Raw genomic sequence first — 25,594 nt, 5'->3', positions numbered from 1 at the left:
ATATTGGGATCTGAAGACAACCAAAGGGCCTGATTTTCAGAAGTTCACAGACTTCTGGGAAGACAGACATCTAAGACATTACAATAAAGGGCACAGTTGCATTCAAAGAGTATGTGAGTGGAAATGTATCTGGAGGGATGAAGATAACTTTCCAGAGTGGTGTTCTGGAGCCTGTGCCCAGGCCCATGATTCACCATCCTGCTCCTGATGGGCATTCTTTCCAGCCCAGAGGGGTTTGTGTCCATTTACAGGTGAAAGACACGACAGACAGGATGTTATCAACTCTTTCTATTTCTGTGCAGCAAGGACTGACCAGGCACAGAGGAGTAAGGAGCAGGGTTCTGAGAACCAGACCAAGGAATGAGGACTTTATCCTCTAGGTCAGCAGCATTGAATAGACATGAGTTTGCCCATGAATGTGAAAGATCCAAACTAACTGTGGCTACACAAGACAGGGTTTCTTTTTCATGTGACAGTCAGGACATAGCTGCCTAAGGGTTATAATACTATCTAAGGTCGGATCCCCAAAATCCCCTGTGCTCCACGTATTCATCTTTCCTCCCCACTGATTATTCTACTGTCTCTAATTTTGCCTGGGTCCCGGGTTTGTGGTGGCTTATGGCTCTATCATTCCCTCCATATGTCAGCACCTCCAGGAAGGAGGGTGGAGAAAAGAGCAACATGCTCCTTTGCTTTTGCCCACATGCTGGAAATGATACACCTCTCTTCTGTCCACACCTCACTGGCTGGAATTTATTCATGAAGCCATACCTGCATGCAGGAAGGTACTGAGAAACACAGGCTTTATTTGGAAGGCCATATACCAAGCTAAAAATAGTAAGTTGTATTCTATGTAAGAAGAGAAGAGAGTGTATTCAGAAGCAACCTGCAGCCCAGATATCCCAGCAGTTCTATATAAAAAAAAAGCTTTCTATAAAATTACTGCCTTAAGGTGCTCTATGAAAACAGTGTATTGACCAGATGCTTTGGGGAAACATTAAACGATATGCTGATCTCATCTAGATTCTCAATACTGAGTGGTATATCAATGGCTCTGACAAGTCCTAGAGTAAAGGCATGTATCCATCTTTGTTTAACCTAAAGTAATTTAGCCAAAATACCCTTTTCACAGTGTTGTATTTATTGCCCTTTTTTTGCAGACTCCTCATTAGCTTTAGAATCACTGCTGATTCCTTTGCAGTGATGCAAATGTTTTTAAAGCTGTTCTGAACCTAATGATGTAGTCAGCAGAAATGTGTGCATATTGTGAGTCAAGGTTCAGACAGAGAAACGGAACAATCAGGGGCTGTAGTTGTTGCACAGACTTGATGTTATGTCATTGTAGGAGCTGGTGAGACAGTGTATAGGCTGTTGTCTTTATATCTGTTGGTGGAGCTCAGTCTGCTTGGCAGACAGTTATGGAGGAAGAGGCAAGCTGGGAAGAAGCTGGAATCATAAGATGAACAGGAGCCCTGGATCAATGTGTCACTGCCTCCGGTTTTTGTGTTGTGGGTGTCCTATAGCAGAAGCTGGTGTCCTTCATTATGGAATTGAGTATACCCATCTCAGCAGTCAGAGAAGCCAAAGGAGGGTCCAGGCAAAGACGGCTCCAGCCTCAGCAGGTGGGGCTGCTGCCCCTCACTCTGGTGAGCTTGTGGCTGAGCAGCAGTGCTCCTGCATGCACCTTCCAGATACAGACACAAACTGGCTGCTGCTCCACTTCCACCATCTGAATCTCAGCTGGAAATGTACAGGGAAGTGAATTCTGAGAGTGTGATTCAGCTTAGCTACTGGCCTGTGCGTTGTAAAGCCACCACACATGTATCTACCAGGTGATTAGTACAGAACTGTTTGCAGCAAGGCATCAACAGTAAAGTAGGTAAATAAATTGCTACATGATGATGATAGAGATAATTGATGGACAAATTGATGCTACTTGCATCAACATGGATGAATCTTACAAAAACATTGAGCAAAAGACAAAAACTATGGTTGTATTTATAGGTATTTCAAAATTGGCAAAATAGCTAATTTACAGTACATGAATTTGGAGTCCTGGTTCTTCTTCAGAGAGGATAAATGCCCTGGAGGGCACTGAGGGGGCCTCTAATGACCAAATCACGCTCTGCTTCCTGATCTGGGGGTCAGCTACACAGGCATATCCACTTGGGGAAAATTCAATGAGTTGTGTAGTTGCAATTTGTACTCCTTACTGGTTATGATGCAATAGGAAGTTTAAGTCAATTCAAGTTTTTCCAAGCTGTTGAGTAGTCATGGAGAGGCTAGGTTGGGGGAAAGAAACTAAGTTATAGCTGCTTGAACCCTGTAAGGAATGGGCTGAGTAAACCAGGCATTGGAAACGAGAGAAAAGCAAAGCCTGTGGAGGGCCATCATGGTGCTGCCCCAGGCTGTCCTTCCTCTGTCCTCATCCTGTGTTGCCAGTGTGAGGGGATAGGACCATGTATGCAGAGGACAACTCATGGGCTCTCATCTCTGGCACAGAGAGCCACCCGTGTGCTGGGCAGGGGACAATGTAATGCTGTGGACCCAGAGTAGGCCCCCAGAACCTTTATAATGTCCCTAGCTGTCCTGGTACATTCCACAGGGAAAACCCCTCAGGACTGTGGTAGTAAGGGACATGGATGGTAAGGGAGAAATACAGGAATGTGGGGGGAACTTGATGCTTTCAAAGCTCAGCCTTTATTTCCACGCTTACCTCTCTGAGTACTTTTTCTTCTCTTTAACTGACAAACACAAGGTTGTTCTGGCTTTTTAAATGAAATTTTAATCTCCCTCTTCATGTTCTTTATTTTAATGAATTAATAAATTGGTTGGAATTATGATTCTTCTCTTGAAAAGAAACCATTTGGAAGTCCCTTGGACTGTCATGTGTGGGTTGGATAATCCTCTAGGTGTCTGCTGTATCCTGAGACTGGACTGTGTACTGTATTCTCTGATGCTCTGAACAATTATCTGAAAGCCCTCTGGGCTGGGATTATGGATGGTATTTTTAGTGTCTGGACAATTAGGATTCTGGGATGTTAATAAGTTTGCTGAGAAATAAAATCTTTCAAGTAGCTTAGTGTTCAGTTTTGAATTTTTTGAATTTGCATGAAAACAGTAGGGACTATTCCTTAGAGTTCTCAACCACCTCTAGGTTACATAGCTATTTGTGCAGTCCTCGAATTCCCTCAGTCTGGAGGATGCCTATTGCTGCCTCCTAAAATTCTATCTTACCTTACCTTGGATCTGCCTAGCATTCACCTTGAATTATATCCACAAGCACTCCCTTGAGTTATAATTGCTGCTCTCTTTCTGTAGCTTCTTGTTTATCTTTGGACTGAAATCTCTTTGTGATCAAGGATTATGTTTTCTTTTACTTCATATCTCCAACATCTAGCTCAGTAAAAACTCAGTGATCAGTGACTGAGTCTCCAGATTCTGGCAGCAAAGATTGTTGACCCTTGAAGAATGCCTGTGTTTGATGAGAGAGAGGGAGGAAGCAAAACTGCACTGATCAGGGCAGTAGGAAGAGATCCAAAATAGTATCCCGTCAGGGAAATCAAGGAAAAGGAGGAGAAATATTTGAGGATTCAGCAAATACTTTATAGAGGCAAATGACAATAAGAATTTTTTTAATAGAATTTTGGGACTTGTCAAAGTTATTAGTGGCTGTAAAAAGGTGAGTTGGAAATACAGAGCTCAAGTGACAAGGAAAGAGTATGAGATAAGATGAAGAAAATATTTAGAGAAGTGAGGCTGTGGGAGGAAGATTTGGAAGTGGCTGGGGAGAATGGCCGAACCAGATCAGCCGCCTGGAGGAGACGGCCGTGTATTTGAACACAGCAGGAGGTTCCTTCCCTCCCTGTCTCCTGCTGTCTGGAGTGACTCCCTGGGGGAAGAGTGAGCTGAACCTGTGAACATCTCCACGGTCCAGTATAGGCTGAGTCAGTAACACATCTTTTGAGAAGCTGCATGTGCTAAGTACTCAATCCTTTCTTTTTTATTTTAAATTTATATCCTCCCTTTCCCATAGGAAACATGGTGGAATGGTGCTTACCTCAAGATATTGACCTTGAAGGCGTTGAGTTCAAGTCTATGGCCAGTGGGTCCCATAAAATTCAGTCTGATTTCATGTAAGTACTTCCAAACCCAAGGCCTCTTGGACCATTTCCTTTCACTCCTACTCCCCATACTTTTTCCAGGGCATAAGAGCTCTCATCAGAGGGCTCTTCAGGTAGTGTGTGCAGATGCTCTGAAAATACAGTGTAGTTTCATGTTTGTATCAATTTTCTAGCAAGAAGATCTCTAGCTTCCGTCAAGTTCTCAGTGGACTTCATGACTCAGAACACCTAAGAATTCTTGCCATAAAGCTTCTCTCACTTGCTGAGAAATTATATGGGCCTCATTTGAAGTTTGGTTTTAATGAAAGAGTGGAGTTGTAGCACATTGTGGTTGAGGACATCTGTGTACTAAAACTTGAAGTTCCCACTTTTTAAATTTTTGGTTCAGTACTGCGGGGTTGAGCCTTTACATTGAGCTAGCTCCCCAGCCCCACCTTCTTTTTTAAATTTTAAGACAAGATCTCACTAAATCACTGAGTTGCCCAGGCTGGGCTTTAACTTGAGATCCTCCTGCCTCAGCCTCCCAGAGTTCTGAAATTGCAGGTGTGTGCCACCATGAAGTTCCAACTTTAAGGCCAGTTTGGAGTCCTGTATAATTGGTCCCTTGTAAGTTTTGTGAGGAGGGGAAAATGGCTAATTTGGTAGCTTTAGCTTCCTTATTGGACTGAAACCGTGACAGATACAAGTGGGAAAAAGGAGAAGGAAACAAGATGACAGCTATGTAGAAAAAAAATATCAGAGCTCAGGAAGTGAGAGAAGAACATGGTTTTTGCTAAGAAAACAGACTACTGGTTCTGGAGCGGCCTCGGTTCTGGCTCTGACCCTGACCATCCTTGCCATAAGCTGTGGTGGAGGAGAGGAGGAGAGGAGGACTGGGCCCGTGGTCATGGGCAGTTGGGTGGCAAGCTTGCCAGACCCCAGGTCCTGACTCCAGCAGGGTGGCCCTCAGCCTTGCCTGCCTCCTCTGAGGTTCAGTGGGTTTGCTCTAAGGCAGAGCTTTGTTACTTAGAGCTCTGCATACATTTAATTTGGGGGTAGTTTGGGGTTTTTTTTTTGAGGGATTGCATTTTAAAGAAAAATACAACACAATTTTTCTTCTTGATTTCAAGCCCAGTACCTGTTTGGTGTATTTTAGCTATTTTCGAAAGGGACCCTTCTTTGGCCTGGCCTGCTTCGCCAACATGCCCGTGGAAAGCGAGCTGGAGCGCGGTGCCCGGATGAAGTCTGTGGGTATCCTCTCTCCTTCCTACACCCTGCTCTACCGGTACATGCACTTCTTGGAGAACCAGGTTCGGTACGTGGCTTCCACACTCATGTGTACGGGCGGCAGCAGGACTGGCCAGCTGGCGCGCGTGTGTGCGCGTGTGTGTGCGTGTGTGTGTGCGTGTGTGTGTGTATGTGTGTGTATGTGTATGTATGTATGTATGGAGTCCACTGAGAGCAGCTGGGTGCCAGGACCACAGGGCCTTCTCTAAGCACACCCTTGGCGATGGGTCAGGCCTCCAGTGGTGTCCTTCCTTTTAGCCAACAGGCTGTGAAATACTTCATCTACTATGAATGCTGGGGCACGTTGTGCTTTCAGTTTATATTAATATCGTCAGCACTTTTGTTAAAGAATGTGTTGACATGTACATGCTCTTTCGTGACCCTAAGCCTCAGTAATTGCCTCCTTGTCCCAAATGGGCAGGTGGACTAAACTTTAATGCCTAATCATTCAATATTTGGGGTAATAGGAAGAGCATCTTTAACAGAAACAACAAAACTATAGTTACTGTATTTTTTTTTTATTATGCAAGTAGCCTACTTACACTTCAGATTGTGAGGGAGGAAATCTGTCTTTAATTCTGGAAGCACTTAGCACATTTACTTCTTTTCTGAGATGTATGTCTGTGTACTTTGAAAAAATATATTTGATAGCCAGGTATGGTAGTGCTTGAGCCCAGAAGTTTGAAGCCATCCCGCGAAAGAAGTGAGACACTATTTCAAAACACACACACACACAGCATTGGTACTATATATACAGTTTTGTAGCCCATACTTTAAAAATTTATCATTAAAGTTTTTATAACATGTAATCTGTCTTGATTATCATCTTTGAAAGAACATGAAATTGTAGAAAAAGCATTATTTTAAAATTTACATAAAAGTACAAAAGGATAAAATCCTTTCAAATATTAATACTTAGACATCCATTGTCAATAGCAGTATATTCTAGAATGAACTAACTTTGCTACATAAATAGGACTAATAATTTATGAAAATTTCCTTCTTCAAATAGGCTATTTTAATGAAATATATTTGACATAGTTGTACCTGTAGAGATAAGAGAAACTTGGTGTCCCATAAGTTTACATGGTTATGCCCTCTGACTAGCATTTAGCATGTTTCGTTTCTCTTAGGACCAGGGATTGAACCTAGAGCCTTTGCATTGAGCTATATCCCCAACCCATTTAAAATTTTTTTTTTTAATTTTGAGATGGGATTTCACTAAGTTGCCCAAGCTGGCCTTGAACTTGGGATGCTCCTGCCTCAGTCAGAGTGCCAGGATTACAGGCATGCGTCACCAAGCCTAGCTTTAGCAAGTCTCTCTACATTGTTGTTGTTAGCTGCTTCTCTACCTTTTGGAGCCGTGGCAAACACCTTCACTTATACATCTTTTTTGGTACTTGAACTATTTCTTCAATTTGTGTTTCAGAAGTGACATTATGTAAAATTTTTAAAAAGAATATTTTTATTGAAATCCTGACACTTTAAAAAAATTACTCCTTTAAGAAAAATTAATTTTCCAAATAGTACATTCTCGTGGTTCAAAAGCCTAAACATCAAGGAAGTATTATATTAAAGTTCTGACTAAACAGTAGTAAAGGGAGGCTGAAAAATAAATGGCTCAAATAAGATAGAAGATTTTTTGTCATGTAGTCTATAGAGTTAGGCAGGTTGTTGGGATGGGTCGCCTGCTCTGTTCATCTGATTGTTCAGGGCCCTCCCTCTTCTCTTATTCCCTCACACCCTAAAGTGTATTGTATTCTGAGTTGTTACTGTCCAAATGATCACCACTATCACATCTGCATTCCACCCTACAGGGAAGGGGAAAGAATGGAAATTGCATTCATCACTTGTCAAATTCTCAATCACAAAGACACACCTACCAGGAAAGTAGACTAGGAAATGTGGTAGCTCCATAGGTGACTCTGGGAACATATAAAATTTTAGGGTTTGGGTTATAAGCAGGAAGAAGAGAAAAAATGGATTTTTAGGGAGAAAATCACCTCTGCTTCTGCAGAGGCCACCCAGGAATCTGTGTGTGTCTCTTCCCACAGCAGGGGAGGCAAGGGAGTTGTATTCTGCTGCTGCTGCCAGGTTGAAGTCCAGGATTCCTGTGTGACATGCAGCAGTCCTTTGCATTAGACCAGGGGATGGCTCTTCTTACTCTGAAGACCCATAGAACAAGGGACAAGTCCTACACTTCTTACCTCTTGAATGCCATACAGAAGGTAGAGTAGGAGCCACAGTGCAAGCTGCTCTTCGGAAAAAGGGAGAGGGGCAGATAGAAGCAGTCATTAGTTGCTTGCAATAATGAAATTCTGTTGAGTGTGGGTTGTAAAGACTCCTTGTCCTGGCAGAGCAGTTTGCTCCTGGCTAAACCTGGGTGCTGCAGCATAGAGCCCCTTGTTCATTTTCCTCTGTGGCTCCTAGATTTGCTGTTTAAGAGGCTCTTTCTATGTCTTCCTCCAGAGCCACATCTGCAGAGTCCCAGGAGAACAGGCCCTTCTTGAAGCTGCACAGCTTCCGAACACACTTCTGCTGGAGTGAGTTGTGGGTCTAGTGGTTTCTTCAGGACTTCGAAGGCCACAGGCTTTTATAGGCCAGGCATATGACAATATATGTCCTTCAAAAATTGGCTTCTCCTTGTTACTGCCATCATTTCCAGGTCTCAACTCCCAAAGATCCCTTCTAGGTCATGGTTTCTAAGTTAGTGGGTTCTAAATTACTTACTGGTCTCTATTCTTGACTCATCCCCCCATTCCCTCATGTTGGCAACTACTAGGAGGCAATACTCTAAATTTGATCTTTACAAAAAGGCTGACTCCCTTGGTTCCCCAAGAATACTTAACTAGAAACTTTCACCAGTGCATGAAGAGAGACTCTTATCTCCTGCTTTTTAGGTACAGAAGCATTGGCTTTTCTAGTCCCACAGGGTTCCAAATTATTGGAGCCTCAGTTGATTTTTATTATTGTAAAATTTAGAACTCACTGCCCTTAGTAAGCTGAAGCTGGCCAACTGTTTTCCTCCTGTACCCCACTACTGTAAGAGCAGCAAGAGGCAGTCAGCATATGTCAGCATTCTGTTTCCAACTGCTTCTCCCAAGGCTACAAGTTCAAGTGATACAGGGTCTGTCTTGCAACTTACTGAAGTTTTAGCAAATGTTTTCACTGCAATTTAACAAGACATCTTTCCAGTCTGTGGTAGTTATTTTTTTCCATTGCCCTCCTCCTTTGGCTTCTAAGCCAATGACACAGTGCGGTTTTTGATACAGTAACTTATTTTTAGGTACCATCTTCTACTCAGGTAAAATACAGCCTAAGTTACTGTAATAAAGAGCAGACCCCCAAAACTGGCTCAAATAAGACACAAGAACAACTTTTCTAGTATGACAGTCCTAGAGGTAGAGAAGCATGCCAGTGTGGGTGGTGACTGTTGCACTAGTCATTATGGGCTCCAAGTCATTCTGTCTTATGCCATTTCCTAGAGTGATGTGCTCAGCCACATGGTAAAAGCTGACTCACTGTTATCATCTGTATTCTAACCAGCAAGAAAGGGAAATCTCAGAACTTGAACACAGAAGTATCTGGTCACAGTTGTTTGCCCATTCTTGATTACTAGCCACATCTAGCAGCAAGGGAGTCTGGGAAAGGTAGTCTGTAGCTGAGAGAACATGTGACCATCTAAACTTTGGAAGATTCTATTACTAAAGGAATACAAAGCAGCAGTCTCCACCACTGGCATAAAATGAAAAGTTATCACATCGTTGGCCTACCTATCTCACAATCTCAGTCATCACTGTTAATTTCTCATGTTTCCCAAAGTGTGTGTGTGTGTGTGTGTGTGTGTGTATACACAATACAAGCATGCATTTTTCTCCTCCTGCTTTCATATAGAAGGTAATGTGTTATGAATGTTTGCACCTTGCCTTTTTCACCCAGTGGTGTGGGACACTATCTTACATGGCTACATTGAGAGGACTTCTTTGTTTTCTACAGTCATATTCTATGCCCTCTGTAGACGAACAGTGCTTTATTTATCAAGTCCATTACTGACAGACATTTGGTTCTTTCCAGTCCATTGCTTTTATAAATCATGTTTCCCTGAGTACCATGAACAAGTATTTCACACGAGTGGCGTGTGTGTGTGTGTGTGTGTGTGTGTGTATATATATATGTATATATATATATATATATGTATGTATATGTTAAATTTCCAGAAATGAAATTGGTTGTTTAAAGGGTATGTATTTGTAATTTTAATAAACATTGTCCAATTATTTTCCATAGAGGGTGAACCATTTTGCATGTTCCACACTAATGCAGGAGAATGCCTGCTTCATCACACTGCCAACACAAAAATAAAAGTTTTGGACTTTTGGCATTCTGATGGATAAAAAAATAGCACATTAGTATATTTTTAATTGTCATTTCTCTTATTTTAAGTGAAGTGAGCATCTTTATATATGTTCGGGTCATTTGCATTTTATTTTTGTCAGCTGTTTCTAGACTTTGCTACATACATTTTGTTGTTCTTGTTGGCCTTTTCTTATTTCTAAGAGTTTTCTGTATAATAAGGAAATGTGTTCTTTGTGATACAAATTGAAAATTATTTCCTACTTTGTCATTTGTCTTTTAGCATTACCTTTCTGTTGTATACATGTTTTTCTTCTTTGAATTCAGTAATCTTTTTATGGCTTTTAGATTTGGAATCATAGTAAGAAAGGTTTTCCAGCTTGGTGATTAAAGAGGACCAGAGGTAACTTGAGAGAACAGGCTTGTGAGGTAGAACGTGAAGAACAGAACCAGGTCTGGGCAGGCATAATACTTGCCTGAGCAATGCCTTTTGTGTAAATAAACTAGACTTGATTCTGCTACCCCTAATCTATGTTTTATATTCATTCTGACTTCTGATTCTCCAGACTTAGAGTGCTTTATCTATAGCTCTTACCTTTAATATCTCTCTAGAGAGCTCTTTTTATGATAATTTCTTAATTATCAAAAGATATTGGACAACTACTTCCTAGTTTAAAAAAATAGAAAAGAGAAGAGGGGCTGTACATGAACAAAAAGGATCTAAGACATGTAATGATACTTACATTTTTGGACTTTGTTTAGATTTTGATCCAAACAAAGGAACTATAAAATGTCATTTTGCGAACAATGGGTATAATTTGAATGTGACTGGGTATTAACTTTTTATTAAGATATTATTAAAATGGTGAGATAATGGTATGGTGTTGGTAATTTTTTAAATATACTTTATCAGTTAGTGATATATACCAAAGTATATGGATAAAATATTATGATGTAGAATCTTCTTTGAAATACTTAAGAAAAAAAAAGTGATAGGGGACAGGGTGTAGATGTGACCATATTGCTCAAATAGCGATTATTTTTGAAGCTGAATAAGAATACATGGGCTTCATTCTTTTTTTTACTTTTCTGAGTATGTTTGAAAATTTCTATAATGAAAATTTTTGAAAGACTAAATATAAAATGAACATATACTGCAGTTACTGTCAGGAACTTGAAAAATAGAGAAAATTCAAAGGAGAAGAAACATGATCTCAGGCATATCTACTGTTAACACTATTGCATGTCCTCGTCTTTTGACCATGTGTAAATTATATATGCATATTACTTTTTTAAAAAGGATTATGGATGTCATTTCATACCTGATTTTTTTTTTTTTTTTTGGTACTGAGGATTGAACTCAGGACCTTGCGCTTGCAAGGCAGGCGGTGGCACCACTGAGCTAAATCCCTGGCCCATACCTAAATTTTTTTAATAAGGCATATTAACCTTTAACTACATCATCAAAGTCTTTAACATTGTTTTGGTAGTTTTCACAGCATGTCAGCATAGTTATACCATAACTTATTTAAATACTGAATTTTGAAGTTGTTTTGTTTTGCTTTTTGCCACTGTAAACACGAGCATTTCCATGCTTTTTAATGGGTTTTTCAGTTTCTTTTATTATTGATCTCCAGTTTTATTGCACTATGGTCTGATAATATACAGGGAGTAACTCCAGTTCTTTTACATTTACTTAAACAAGTCCTGTGAGCTAGTATGAAGTCTGTTTTGGAGAATGACCTGTGTGCAGCCAAAAGGAATGTATTTTCTGATTTTGTGGGGTGGAACACTCTGTAGACATCTATTAAGTCCATTTGTTCAATAGCTTGGTTCAGTTCTAGGATTTTGTTGTTATTTTTTGTCTAGATGATCTATTTGTGATAGAGGGGTGTTGAGTTCCCCCACTATTATATTAGTGCTTATTTGGTTTTTCATGTCCATTAATATTTGTCTGATATAGTTGGGGGCATTCGTATTTGGTGCATATATATTTAGGATTGTCATCTCTTCCTCTTGGATTGTTCCCTTCACAAGGATGTAGTGACCATCTTTGTCTCTCTTAATTAGTTTTGGTTTGAAATCTACTTTGCCAATAAGATAGCTACCCCTGCTTTTTTCTGGTTTCCTGTCACATGGAGAACTGTTTTCCATCCTTTCACTTTCAGTCTGTGAATTTCTTTTTGAGTTAGGTGTATTTCTTGTATACAGCATATTGTTGGGTTTTGCTTCTTAATCCATTCTGTCAATCTGTTTCTTTTGATTGGTAAATTGAGGCCATTAACATTGTTGGTTATAATTGATAGATATTGACTCATCCTTGTCATGATGTTTTATTGTTGTTGGCTCTTTTATTTTTTATTTTTCCCCCTTTCCGTTTAGTTTCTTGTCTTGCCTGGTGGCTTTGCTCTGTTGGGCCTCCTGGAGTTGTGACCTTCATTGTCTTTTTCTAGGATATTGTTTAGAATTGTTTGGAGTGCTGGTTTGGTGTTCATGAAATTTCTCAGGTATTCTTTGTCGTGGAAGTATCTAATTTCCCCATGGATTTTGAAAGATAATTTTGCCAGATACAATAGTCTAGGTTGGAAGTTATTTTCCTTTAGGGCTTGAAATACTTCACTCCAGGCTCTCCTTGACTTGAAGGTTTGTGTTGAGAAGTCTGCTGTGATTCTGATGGGCTTTCCTTTGTAGGTGATTTGTTTCTTATCTCTAACTCCTTATAGGATTTTGTTCTTCTGTTGTGTTTCTGGGATCTTGACTATTATATGTCTAGGTGTAGATTTTTTTTTTGATGTGGCTAGTTGGATTTCTATATGCCTCACTTATTTGTATGTCCAGTTCTCTACCTCTGTCTGGGAAGTTTTCTACTATTACTTCTGTGAACAGTTTTTTTAATGTCAATTGTACTTTCTCCTGCTTTTTCCTGGACTCCTATCAGTCTTCTGTTATTCTTCTTTGGATCATCCAGCAGCTGCTGGATTGATTTCTTGTGGTCCCTTACTATTTTTAAGAAATCTCTGTTTTCATGGTCATTAACCTCAATCGTGTCTTTTATATCTGATATCCTATCTTCACATTCCCTTAATCTGCTGTGAATACTTTCAGTGGAGTTTTTAATCTCCTGAATATCTGTTTGAATCTGTTTCATGGATTCCATTTCTTTCCTATTTTGGGCGATCATGGTTTCCATTTCTTTCTTATGCTGGGCATTCATGGCTTCTAGCATGGTTCTGAGCTCATCTGTTTTTTTATCTGTTTCTGTTCTAGAGCCTTTAATCATGTCTTTCACTCTTCTCACCACCTCTGTAGTTATCTGGAAAATTATTTCTTTTTTTTTTTTTTTGGTACCGGGGATTGAACTTGGGTCCTTGAGCTTACAAAGCATGCGGCGAAACCACAGAGCTAAATCCCTGGCCCACCGGAAAATTATTTCTGTTCTGAATTTTTCTAGAGCCTCATTCATCTGTTTTGTTACTTCCTGTGCTGTCAGTTCAAGGTGTCCATGTGGTTGATTATCAGACTTTTCCACCTCGTTTCCCCGAGAATTTGCTTTCGGTGGGATGGAAGTCTGAGTTTTTGCCTTGCTTAAATATCTTCTCATTTTTGTTTTTGGTGCTGTCCTTGGTTTAATTCCTGGGTTGATACTTCAAAATTGCTTATTGTAAGTATCTTTGTTGCTTGTATTTAGAACCCTTATGGAATGATTGCTTCTCAGAGGTGTCTTCCAGATATAGCTGGTCTTCAGGTTTTGAGTCTCTAATGACTCTGAGGCCATCTCATTTTCATTATACCAGGAAGGACCACTGACTAGATCAATCACAGCACCTTAGCCCAAGTGATACAATCAGCAACACCATAGCATCAAGCACAGTTTAGAAAATGACAATTTGTGGTAGTTATTAATCTATCGCCTTTAACTGTGTGAATTAAATCAAAATTGAGGACAAACTCAACATAGGTTTATAGTGAATAAACTCTTTAATATAGCAACTTTACCCTTAGAAGGGTTAGAGAAGGAGTTGAGAGAGGGAGGAATAGATAGGTAGAAGGAGTTGGAGAAGGTTGGCAGTGAGGCCAGAGGACACAAGGAAGATCGTACAAACTCTAAAAACTGTTGAAGACAAGAGGAAAAGACAGAATGAAAGAACAAAGAACAGAACAGCCTAACAGCAATAGGGAGGCTAGAAACTGTATTTACTTTCTTTTAAAACTAATGACAGTCGAGTGAAGGAAAAAAAAGAAAAAATGAAGAAATCCGAATTAGGGCCAGAACAGGAACAAGGGAGAAGAACAGTGTGGGACAGCGAGAGAACTAGAGAGTGACAGAGAGGGTGAAAGAAAAAAGGAAGAAAAAAGGTGAGAAAAATAAAAATTTGAAGAGTAGAAAAAAAATTAAAAATTAAAAATAAGAGCAAAACAATAATTTTGAAAATAACAAATAAAAAATAAAAATGGAGGGCCTCCTTCAAGGTGTGTCTCCGCTGTCACAATAGACAATGTGGGCAGCCGTGTGCAGATATAAGTCAATGAGTCTCAGCAAGCCAGTAGCAGACCTGTGAGATTCAGGCTGATTTCTGGCTGCAAGTTCCAAGTTGAGCTCCCTGTCCTCCTGCAGGGTTGAATTCTGCAAGGTTCTGTTGCAGGTTCCAGCTGCCCATCCCCTGAAGATAGTCCAGGTTCCAATGGGAGGTGATGATCCCTCCAAATTACCTATACGTTGGTCTGGTGTGCCTTTATTGCAGAGATTTTCTGCACTTTTCCAGTGGGCTTCAATTTTCATCAAGGAGCCTGAGAGGCCCTCTTTCTGTTGTTCACATCTGCTTTATCTTTTGGAGCTCAGAAAATGGCCTTTATGATCCTCTGTGCCTCTGTAGTGTGGAACCAGGTAGAGGCACAGCCAGGAGGCCAGAGGTGTGTGTGTGGGGGGGGCCTGCAAGTGCCTGAGAGGCTAAACTGGTGGCTGGGGGGGCGGGGCGAGGGCGGGATGGAGCAGTGCACCCCTCAGCTGGTGGAAGTCCTCCCCTGCTGGCTGGTCGTGGGTGGGCGGGGCATGGGTTGGATGCAGTGGGGCTCCAGGAGGCCAAGATCCTCTCTGCCCTCCTGATTTCTTAATCTGTATGTCCTTACAGATAATCACACCGGAAGGGTCTTCTTTTATATCATCTTTAAAATCCAGCTTATCTTCCAGCACTGTCAGCCTTGCTTCATTACTTTTTGGGTTACATTATTGTGGTTTGATGATCAGTCTTGCTTATTGCAGAATCTACAGTATGGTTACATTCTGAGGTTTTCACACAATGGTTGTTTAGCGTTCATCTGGGAAGTGCCAATTTATATTTATGTCTCTCTGTTCATGTTCTGTATTGCATATTTTTGCCTTGTTCTTTCTCATCAGAGAGAAGCTATCAGAGTCCTAATGGGAGCTTTTTTGTTTACATTACTCTTAAGTGAGCTTTTCTGTAGATTCCTGCTCTAAATACAGTAGTTAAACAGAAAAGAAAGTTGAGCAGCAAATCAAACGGTAAGCCTAGGAAATGAAAAAGTGTTAAACAAATTACCCTTGATTCAGCCCTTTCAACATAGAGAATAGAGATTCTCAGTACTTTTTTTGCGGGTGGGGGGGACAATTGATTATAATGAAAATATCTTTGAAGTTATTGTCTGTGAGTTTCTATTTATCACATTGCCTTTAATTTGACCTACATCCTTGAAGAAGGTCAGAAATCTGTCATCCTCTCTGTCATTCTCTCAGAATAGCCAGAGGCAGCTTAGCCACTGAGGATTTCCAAGTGATCATAAGCACTCCCTGTGGTCACTTATTATTGAATCACATGGCTACCTTTTTGTGCAAAGCTTAAAACAAAATGTGTGGGAAGCCTGGAATTAGCTGTCTCAGAGAGAGGAACTTATTTTATCAATCATTTTTTAAATATAGTGTTGTTAAGCTCTTTTACTCTCTCTTTCTAAAATATAATTTTGCCCGAAAGTCTCTTGCCATTGTCTGACATCACTCTGGAGTGGTGTTTGGAAAACACCTGGCTACTAGTTGGTCAGTGACATCTTTTTTTTGGTACTGGGGATTGAACTCAGGTCCTTGCGCTTGCGCAGCAGGCGGTGAAACCACTGAGCTAAATCCCCGACAACGGTCAGTGACATCTTGATTCTGAACAGTTTGTGTTATATTTTAGAGTAAGCCACAGCAGGTTGGTGGGGGCTGCTGGCAGATAATGGCCTTTTTTAAATCACTTGTTCTGGGCCAGTCATAATTAGGAATGCCTTTCCTTTGCTCAGGGAGGCCATATTTTGCTTCTTTTTCATTATTCTACGGAAATTGTAAGACACTAAGAAAATAAAAATGAGCTAAAAGGGATTGGGGCGTTTTATTTGCTGGGACTGCATAACAAAGTACCAGACACTGGGTGGCTTAGAACAACAGAAACTTACCTTTTCACAGTTCTAGAGATTTGAAGGCTGAAACCAAGGTGTCAGCGGGGTTGGGTGAAGAAGAATCTGCCCCCTGCTGCTGGCCTGGGTTCCAGTGTTTGCTGGCAGTCTTCTGTGCTCCTTGACTTGTTGATGCATCCTCTCAAACCCTGCCTTCATCCTCCTTTTCTGTAAGTCTTCATACTGGATTGGGCCTCACTCCAGTGCCCTCATTTTTAATTTGATTACCTCTCTAAAGTCTATCCAAGTAAGGTCACATTCTGAGGTACTAGGGGTTAAGATTCCACCTTTTTTTGTGGTGGGGACAAAATTTAAGCCCCGACATCTTTGTTCATCTTCGTACTTTGACTTGGAAACAGAATTCTGCGTTGTACAATGGGGTAGGAACTCAGTGCCACTTTCTTGATTTGAGGGTCAGTTGACAGGGCTTCTGATCTGTGTAGAGGACAGGACCAAGATGGGAGGAGAAAACATTTGCTGTGTTTCATTTCTTTACTACTCGATGGGAGATTATGGTCTCTGTGACCTCCAGTCATGACTGTTTGCAGTACATAGTGTACACATTCCTTGTGTGGAGGTGGTACCTACACATGACACATCTTTATTCTCTCTTCTTCCCCTTTCCCTTCCCCTCCCTCCCTTCTCCCTGCATGTCTTGAGCCCCTTCCCATCTGAGAATTGTTCTGTTTCCCCTCTTTATATTATCTTTTATTTTGATCTTTATTTATAATTTGAGTTTCTCATATAAAAGAAACCATGTGATATTCAGCTTGTGAGTTTGATTTATTTCACTTAACATGGTCTCAAGGTCATCCATTTTCCTACAAATGACTGGTTTTTTTCTTTATGATAGAGTAGTACTTCAATGTGTGTAAATACCACATTTTCTGTACCTTTCATCTATTGATGGACATATAAGCTGCTTCCAAGATTTAGCTATTATGAATTGTGCTGCTGTAATCATGGGTATGCATGTATCACTGTAATATGATGTCTTTAACTCTTTCAGGACAGTACTTTATTTGGGATATGAGGCATAAACTTCTCGCTGCTGTTTTATAACAACAAAGAGAGCAAGTATGAGTTTGACACAAAGAATTGACCAGGGAATTTGTAGTTACCCAAGTTATCCTTTCTTACAGAAAACAGCCAATCTCTGGGAAGCAACACATGATCTTTAGTTTACCTTGCTGAAAAACAATAGACATTAGTCACAGCCTGCTAATTTTGTGTGTGTTCCCATGAGAAAGAGAATGCAATACTCATGTTGGGCTAACATGAAGGATGTTCTGTAACATAAAGGGAGGCTCCAAGGCAGCCTCAAAGTGCAGATCTTCTGATGAACCCTCTAGCAGTGGGGGTGCAGGAGTGAACTGTGGCGCTCAGCCAGAGCCATTCTCACTGTGCACGCGCTGGGTATGTGTGTTGTCAGGCACCAGCTGGAGACACCGGGACATTATTCTCATCTGGCTGCGTTCTATGAAGACAAGAAAGGCGTGCTCCATGCAGGACCTGGGAGAGGCAGCAGCCTGCCCCCTGTCTACTGGCTGCCTTCCGTCCACCGCTGCATGTATCCCGAGATGAAGGTGAGGTCAGCTTCACCCTTCCATGGTGCTGGACTCATGTCTGGAATAGTGGTTATAGATTAAGCTTTCCTTGATAAGGGATTTCTATCTGGGGCTCATGCACAAAGCCTGCTTCTGATTGAACTGGGTTGTAACATAAGCATTTGGGTTTATTTAATATATAAGGTGAGTTGCCTTAAATAGTCTGTTTGCTAGACACTTCTATAATTATAGTGCCACGCCACATATCATAGGCAGGCTGGTTGTGTGGAACTGCTAGAAGGGAAAAGATGGATTTTATTCTATTGATTGGTTCAGTATTATACATCTAGACATTTGAACTAAAGATGAAGAATTTGATGAACAAGTAAGATATTTCTTAGTTCCGGCATTTTTGATAATTTATTTTGTAGATTTTCTGTAGCATTTTGCTTTTGGTACTAGAATATGTTTGTTTAAAGTTAACAAAACACTGCCCAAGCATTAGATGTTGGAAGGATACAAAGGTCACTAAGAACATGAATCTTCTGTTTCTCTTCCTTCTCCTTCCCCTGTGGCTGGTCATAAGATATTTCAATGGAAAGTTAGGGCTCCCCTGGGAGAGAAATTATGCATGAGTCTAAGGGAGAAAGCATCTTGAAAGGAGTTGATCTTTGAAGTTTGTATTTGGTTCAATGGAAAGTGAAGGATGCTGAGTCCAGACTGAGGGAAGGCATGTGCAGTAGTAAAAGGCATGGTCTGCTGCTTTCTGAGTGCCTTCTCTGAGCTAGGCAATATGCTAGCTCTTTATCTGTACCTGTTACAACACTCTTAAAAATTTTTTTTTCCTTCCTTGTTTTTCAGGTAAAGCAATGGAGGCTCATAAAGGCTTACTGACTTGCTTCACAGAGCCAGGATTTAAACACAAAGTGTGTGCCAAAGCCAGTGCTCATTGCTCTTTGCCTTACTTCACTGCCTTTGCAGAGACGTGGACAAAGGAAAGCACAAGACACATTTATGAGTCATGAGTGAACTCATTTAAGATTACATTTTCATGCAACCTGACTGTAAGAGAAAAGACTCAAAAAATAGGGTGGAATCAAATTGGAGAGAACCTTAAATACTAGACCATAGAATTTGAACCCTAAGTGATAAGTAGGGTCTTATCAGGAAAACAGAGACCGTGATAGGTATTTGAAACTAATTTAATATAGGGAATAAGTAATATGGAACTTAGAAGACCAGCGGAGCACACAGGGATATGTATGCCACCCAGTATTAGATATCTGTTGCTGCATAACAAATCACACCGAGATTATAAGCTTAAAATAGTACGTATTTCTTATCTGTCAGGCTCTGTGAGTGAGGAGTCCAGGCATGTCTCATCCGGGCCTGCCGCTTCATGGTCTTTCATCAGACTGCAGTCAAGGTGTCAGCCAGGGTTGAAGCCTCATTGGAAGGCTTAGCCAGGGAAATATCTACTTCTAAGCTCATTGGCAGGATTAGATTAAATGAAGGCCTCAGCACCCTAGTGGTGGTTGGAGGCCACCTCAGTTCTTAGCCATGTGAGTCTCTCTAATCTGGCAGCTTTGCTTCATCAAAACCAGCAAGAGAGACAATCCTGCTAACTGGATGTAAATCAGAATTTTTTGTAACCTAATCGAAGTAATGTCTGCAATGCAGCCGTATTATTTTGGTTAGGAGCAAATTACTCAAGAGGAAGCAGGAAGTGTATGAGGTTGTAAACACTTAAGTGGGTGAATCATTAGGGCTATCTTCGAGGCTACCTGCCACACTCAGAGCCAGGGTGGCAAAGGGGGAGAGGAGTCATTATCGGTACCATGGGAACTTGGATGGGGGAACACTGCTAGCTCAAGCTTGGATCTCTGGGGAGGCACTGGGCTTCCGATGCTGGTGCCTTTCAGGCATGGATCAGCTTGTGCTGAGAGGGCTGAGAAAAGCTGCAAGCTGGAGCCAGGAGTCCTCTCCTGTTAGCGCAATACCAACAGGAGGTAGAGACTAAGGAGAACTCCTCCCTTCCTCCTGCCTTCCAGCCTGCACTCATTGACTTCCATTAGAGGAAATGAACAGGCAGCCAGTTGGCATGGGAGTCCAGGAAATGCAATCTGCAGATTTCTCAACCCCCTGGTATTGGCTAAGAGAGGACAAGAAATGGTCAGAGTTTGGTTCAGGGAATACGAGGCTTGTATTGATCTGAAAGTTGTCAGTCTGCGTCTCACTCGTCATTCTGAGCAAAATTGCTTCTGGGCTGTCTTCAAACCCAGAGGAAGATGACCAGCATCTGCCAAATGTTTCTGGATTCCTCACCCATGGAGGCCAGGAAGGACGTTCAAAAAGAGAAAAAGGAAAATTGCCAAATGCTTTTCCCGTGTCAAGGGCGGCTCATTAACATACCTATACTAGGAGATACAGGGAAAAAGGTACTTGAGTAGGTTGCAAATATAAGTATGTATGGTCTTTATAAAAAAACAACATGCCAACATAGTAAAATTAAAAGTGTATGTTTGTTTTGTTTCAGTTATCTCACTCCTTGGGATCTACCCTATCTATAAAACCACTGAGGCCAGGGCCCGGGATTTAGCTCAGTGGTTTCGCCGCCTGCTGCACAAGCGCAAGGACCAGAGTTCGATCCCCGGTACCAAAAAAAAAAAACCACTGAGGTGATATGTGTGTAAGAATGTTTAATTCCACACCGTTCAGAGAGAGAGAAAACTAGGATCCCCATAGAGCAAGAAGCCATTGTGAATAATGAATTAGGGCACAAGAAATTGACAGGGAAGGTCGGCCAGGTCATGCAGAAAATGATATGATCACACTTAATCACAGTCTCAGGTATAGATACAGATAGGGGTACTCAAACATGCATGAATGAACACTGAGAAACAAGAATGGATGTACACTAGATTATGAATGCACATGTGGCCCGAGGGCAAGATAAAGTATGGAGTAGGGGCTGTGCTTGCTTGTATGAAAAAGGAAGGCCCCAGAGGAAGGTGACAGCTGTGAAAGTCACCTGAACTGCTGGCAGCTTACAGGAAGTGGCAGTTCCCTCCTAATCTCCAGGCCCATGTTTGTGCTGGTCTGTCCACAGCTTCGTGCTTTATGTTGAAGCTCAGATGTCCAGGAAGTATCCATCTTCCCAGAATGGAATCAGGCCCCTGCCAACTGTCCATCCCCACCCCTCCTGTCCATCTCCCACACTCACCAGGCTGGATTCTAATTGCTTCTCTGTTTCTCCTATAACTATATGAAGGCAGGGACTGGGTGTTTTTTGTTCATTGTTTGAAGTAGAATACTTGGTGCTTTGGCATAAAGTAAGCACTTAAGAGATACTTCTTGAATGGGCGCATATGTTTTAGTTACTTTCTCCTCACTGGGACAAAATACCTAATAGTCGCAACTTAGCGGAGGTTTATATTGGCTCACAGTTTCAGGGGTTTCAGTCCATGGTTAGCTGGCCCCAGGGCAGAATGGCATGGTGAAAGGGCCTGGCAGAGAACAGCTGCTCACCTCATGGCACCCAGAAAGCAGAGAAAGGCAGGCCTAGGGAGAGAGGTGTGCCCTCCGAAGTTACATCTGCAATGACGGAACTTTTCCAACCAGGCCCCACTTAGCTATGAATACATGTTTAGCTGTGAACTCATCAGTGGATCAAGCCACTGATGCATGAAAGCACCTGATAGCACCCCCATGATCCAGTCACCCACCTCTGAACAGATTTTAGGGCACATTTTAGATCTAGCCATAGCAGGACACATGTGTCCATGAATGAACCTGTAAATGAGGTCAGAACTGATTAAAGATCATTCATTGAGTCTAGGATTTCTAGGCCCAAGACACCGGTACTGACCCTGCCGGGCCACCTCGCAGTGGGACACATGATTAGGGCTTGAATACAGCTCAGGGAGGCATGGGAAAATGGGTCGTGCTCTGGCTCCTTCCTGTCTGGCTTCTGGTTGATTTGATGAGAGATAGTGATTGGAGGATCTGACCAGGCTAAGTCGCTTGGTGATCTGGGATACAGGGAGAAAGGAATAGACCAAAGGAGGTCCCAGGCAGGCGTGTTCAGGGTGGGGTGGCCTTTCTCCTGGCACTGGGCAAGTGAATGGCATCAGTTCAGGGTCAGTGCCTTGGACAGGAACATGCTCTCTCAGGTGGTCCAGGTGCAGCTTCAGAGGGCTGACGGCAGCCCTGGTCTGGACTGGCAGAGCCTAGAAGCTGCCTCAGGTTGCTGTGTGGTCCCCCAGCCTTCTCCATCATTAAACCCCCATGCGGCCTTAGTAGGGCCACTGCTCTTCGGAACTGTTCTTGCCTGTATCCCTGGTAGGAGGTGACCGCTCTTAACTTTTGACACTTGAGCATGGACATGACTTTCTGAAACACTTCCAAGGCACCTGGTTTGAAGCCTCTGTTTTGTCAGTGACATTAGTGGTCACCACATATGGGCTCTTCTTAGCTGCTAAATATTTCCTGTTTTGTCTCATTCTAGCCATAGGTAATGCTCTCCCCAATTTACAGATGAGAAAAGCGAACTAGAAAATTGAGCTTAGCTTCTCTTGAGCTCCCTGTTAGTAAATGGCAGGGTCCGGATTGGAATTCCTTGAGCTTATGCTCTTATCCCCAAGGGTCTCCCGCCTGGAAGGCAGCCCCGGGGGTTGGCAGCCTCTGCAGTTGGCCTTGGTAAGAAGTTGGTTAAAGTTGGAGTGTGGCAGGGCTGGGCTGGGAGGCCCTGTGGGTCTTGCCTGCCTGATCCCAGGTGGTGTGCAGAAGTTCCTGTTTCTGTGGCTATCTAATCCAAGACTGCGCCCCGTTTTACTCCTCACAGTGCCCAGTGAAGTGTTGGAAGTGACTTGTCAGTGAGGCTGTTTCTTCAGACATACCTTTATTTCTGGTTGTTAAAAGAATTAAATTCAGCTTTGTTTCCTCTGTATCTCTTTCTCTAAAGGAGTTAATGATACTTAAACCCAAACTTCAGTGTACCACAGATCTTTTGCATCATAGAAACCCAGTTTTAAAGATAAGACGTAAAGTGACAAACATTTTGTACAAAGTATCCATCCCTTAGTGCATCTGTTTGTAGTTGTTTTTGTTGTTTTTTTGGTTTTGGGGGTTTTAGGGGGTGGGTGTGTCAGTTCAGCACATAGCTACACTGAATAGTTTTTACAGTGACATTTCTTTTTTTTTTGGTACCGGGGATCGACCTTGGGTCCTTATGCTTGCGAGGCAGGCGGCAGAACCACTGAGCTAAATTCCTGGCCGTACAGTGATATTTCTAACAAGCTCTTCCCACCTTCCCCCCTCTCCCTTTTTGTGCTTTCAGATCACACACCCAGCTGGCTGCATGTCTCAGTTTATTAAGTTCTTTGGAGAGCAGATCCTCATCCTCTGGAAATTTGCCTTACTCCGGAAGCGTATTTTGATATTTTCTCCCCCACCTGTGGGCATTGTGTGCTATAGAGGTAAGCAAAAGCCACAGTCAGGCTCTTCCTAAGTTCCCAGAACAGAAATTGCCCGAGTCTTTCCTTCTTCACCAAGTTTGGAAGAATTTGGGCCATATCAAGGGGATCGAGTATTTAAGCCCGGCAGTGACCTGATTGGATTTGTATTTTATTTTATTTATTTATTTTTCATTTTTTTCGTACCGGGGATCCAACTTGGGACCTTGTGCTTGCGAGGCAGGCGGCAGAACCACTGAGCTAAATCCCTGGCCCTGGATTTGTATTTTAGAAGGTGGGGTCTTGGTGTGCAAGCAAGGGAAAAAGTGGATTGGAGGACACATTGGTAACTTGGTGAGAGCTGGATCAGGATTAAAGCAGAGAAGATGGATTCTGGAAAAATTTAAGAAGATAAACTGGACACAACTGGTGTGATTGGGTTGTGAAGATTATGAAGGGTGAGGAGACAAAGGGAGAAGTATGGATGGCAAGGATGGATGGCAGGGCCACCAGGTTGGGGTCACTGGCATTCTAGGGGGCACAAAGCAGAGTCCTCCATAGCTTCTGGATTAGTCCACTTCCTGTTATTGTGATAAAATGCCTGCAGCTGAGGGATTCATAAAGAAAGAGGTTTATTTGGTTCATGCTCTGGAAGTCCAAGAGAATGGTGTCAGTATCTGCTCAGCTTCTGGCTCATGGCCTCATGGTGGAAGAGCAGAAGCTGGCATGTGTAGGAGAGGGACAGGAAGAGGAGAGAGGGAGGAAGTTCCAGCTTTGCTCTAGAAGACCCTGCTTAAGGATAGCTGACCCGCTCTCCTCAGAATCGCTTTCATCCCTTCATGCAGCTGGAGGCCCCATAATTAAAGTCCTTTGTAAGGCCCCACTGCCTCTCAGCACCATTGTACATGAAAGCAGGCCTCAGCCGGAGTTTTGGGGTAGACAGACCACACCCAAACTGTAGCAGCTTCCTTGCAGACCAGCAGGCTCTGGTGGGTGAGGGCACGGCGTGGCAGTCTCTCCTCTCACCTCCTCGCTCCCCACAGTGTACTGCTGCTGCTGCCTGGCTAATGTCTCGCTGCCGGGCATTGGGGGCGCCATCCCCGAGTCCAAGCCCTTCTTCTATGTGAATGTGGCCGACATTGAGAGCCTAGAGGTGGAGGTGTCCTATGTGGCCTGTGAGTATGGAGCCCTCCATCCTCCTGACCCTGTGTTTGAGCCCCTCCCCCAGACCTGGGCTCCTGACCTTCTTGGCCCCTGTGGGGTCCAGCCCGCCCCCCAGTGACCCCTCAGGCTTCTTGCCCCCTTCATCCTGGGTTCCACAGGCACCACAGAGAAGATATTCGAGGAGAAGCAGGAGCTGTACGATGTCTACGTGGATAACCAGAATGTGAAGACCCACCACGACCACCTGCAGCCCCTGCTGAAGATCAACAGTGCCGACAGGGAGAAGTACCGGCGGCTCAACGAGCAGAGGTGGGGCTGCATGCGGGCACAGCCAGGGGTCAGAGTGCCTGCTCTTCTTGGGCTTCCCTGGGGGTCTCCTTGCAGCCTGTCCTGCTGCTCTTCTCACGGTGCTTCCCCGAGGTGCACATGCTGGCTGGGAGATAGAAACGAAGAGGCGCCGGGCTCCCTGCACAGGGCCCAAAGCGGGGAGGGAGATGCATGTGCGTGATTTCTTTCTGCCAGAATCTCACGTGATTCTCGATGGTCTGCATGTCCTGTGAGGTAACTGGTTCCATTGACATACCCAGTCAGTGGACAATTAAGAAAGATGGTCACTTGCCTGAGGTTCCCAGGGGCAAAGCTGGCCGTGACCCCAGGGTTTTGAGTCCACCCATGCCCTTTAATTTCTTTGCTGGCCCCTCTCTCCCTGACTTGCTGCGGGGACCTGCCCTGACTGATGCTGCTTCCCGTCGGGTGAAACCCATTGCATTGCCAGGCCTGTGTCTGGGGTCCTGTAGCTGTACTGCACCTGACAGTGATCTCCTTTCTGACAGGCAGATGTTGTTGTACTCCCAGGAGGTTGAGGAAGACTACAACCCTTGTGAAGAGGACCTCTTTGTGCTGTGAGTCAGCCCACGCAGGGGCTGTGGGGCTGAGGATCCCTTCAGCACCAACTCCTTTGGATGACCCAGGTCCCTCCAGTGTCACCCGCTGCAGTTCAGGGATGGCCTTTTTTTCTTTTTTAACCCCCTGCAATACTGGGGATTGAACCAGGGTCTTAGCACTGAGCTACATCCCCAGCCCTTTTTGTATTTTTTGTTTTGACTTAGGGTCTTGCTGAGTTGCCCAGGATGGGCTTGAATTTGCTGTCCTCCTACCTCAGCCTCCCAGAGTGCTGGATTACTAGCATGTGGCACTACACCCAGCTAGGGATGTCCTTTATTGCTGCCAGAGCTGGGCTCCT

General features: G+C 43.0%; 1 protein-coding gene across 1 annotated transcript in view; it reads left to right on the top strand.

Annotated features, from left to right (window-relative positions):
- Dennd11 (DENN domain containing 11) overlaps positions 1 to 25,594 on the top strand; it is a 44,147-nt gene that overhangs the window by 10,981 nt on the left and 7,572 nt on the right. Inside the window, exons 2-8 of the mRNA XM_004851296.3 lie at positions 4,037 to 4,136; positions 5,260 to 5,418; positions 17,620 to 17,773; positions 23,073 to 23,211; positions 24,231 to 24,362; positions 24,510 to 24,660; positions 25,185 to 25,253. Of these exons, the coding sequence (XP_004851353.1) occupies positions 4,037 to 4,136; positions 5,260 to 5,418; positions 17,620 to 17,773; positions 23,073 to 23,211; positions 24,231 to 24,362; positions 24,510 to 24,660; positions 25,185 to 25,253 (904 nt within the window). The remainder of the gene's footprint in view (positions 1 to 4,036; positions 4,137 to 5,259; positions 5,419 to 17,619; positions 17,774 to 23,072; positions 23,212 to 24,230; positions 24,363 to 24,509; positions 24,661 to 25,184; positions 25,254 to 25,594) is intronic.

This window comes from Heterocephalus glaber, unplaced genomic scaffold (genome assembly GCF_053883595.1).
Source record: "Heterocephalus glaber isolate CG9 unplaced genomic scaffold, H.glaber_assembly_v1.0 deba00000621, whole genome shotgun sequence".
NCBI lineage: Eukaryota > Metazoa > Chordata > Mammalia > Rodentia > Bathyergidae > Heterocephalus > Heterocephalus glaber.
The sequence above is the reverse complement of the archived record's forward strand: the minus strand, read 5'-3'. Positions and strand labels throughout refer to the sequence as shown.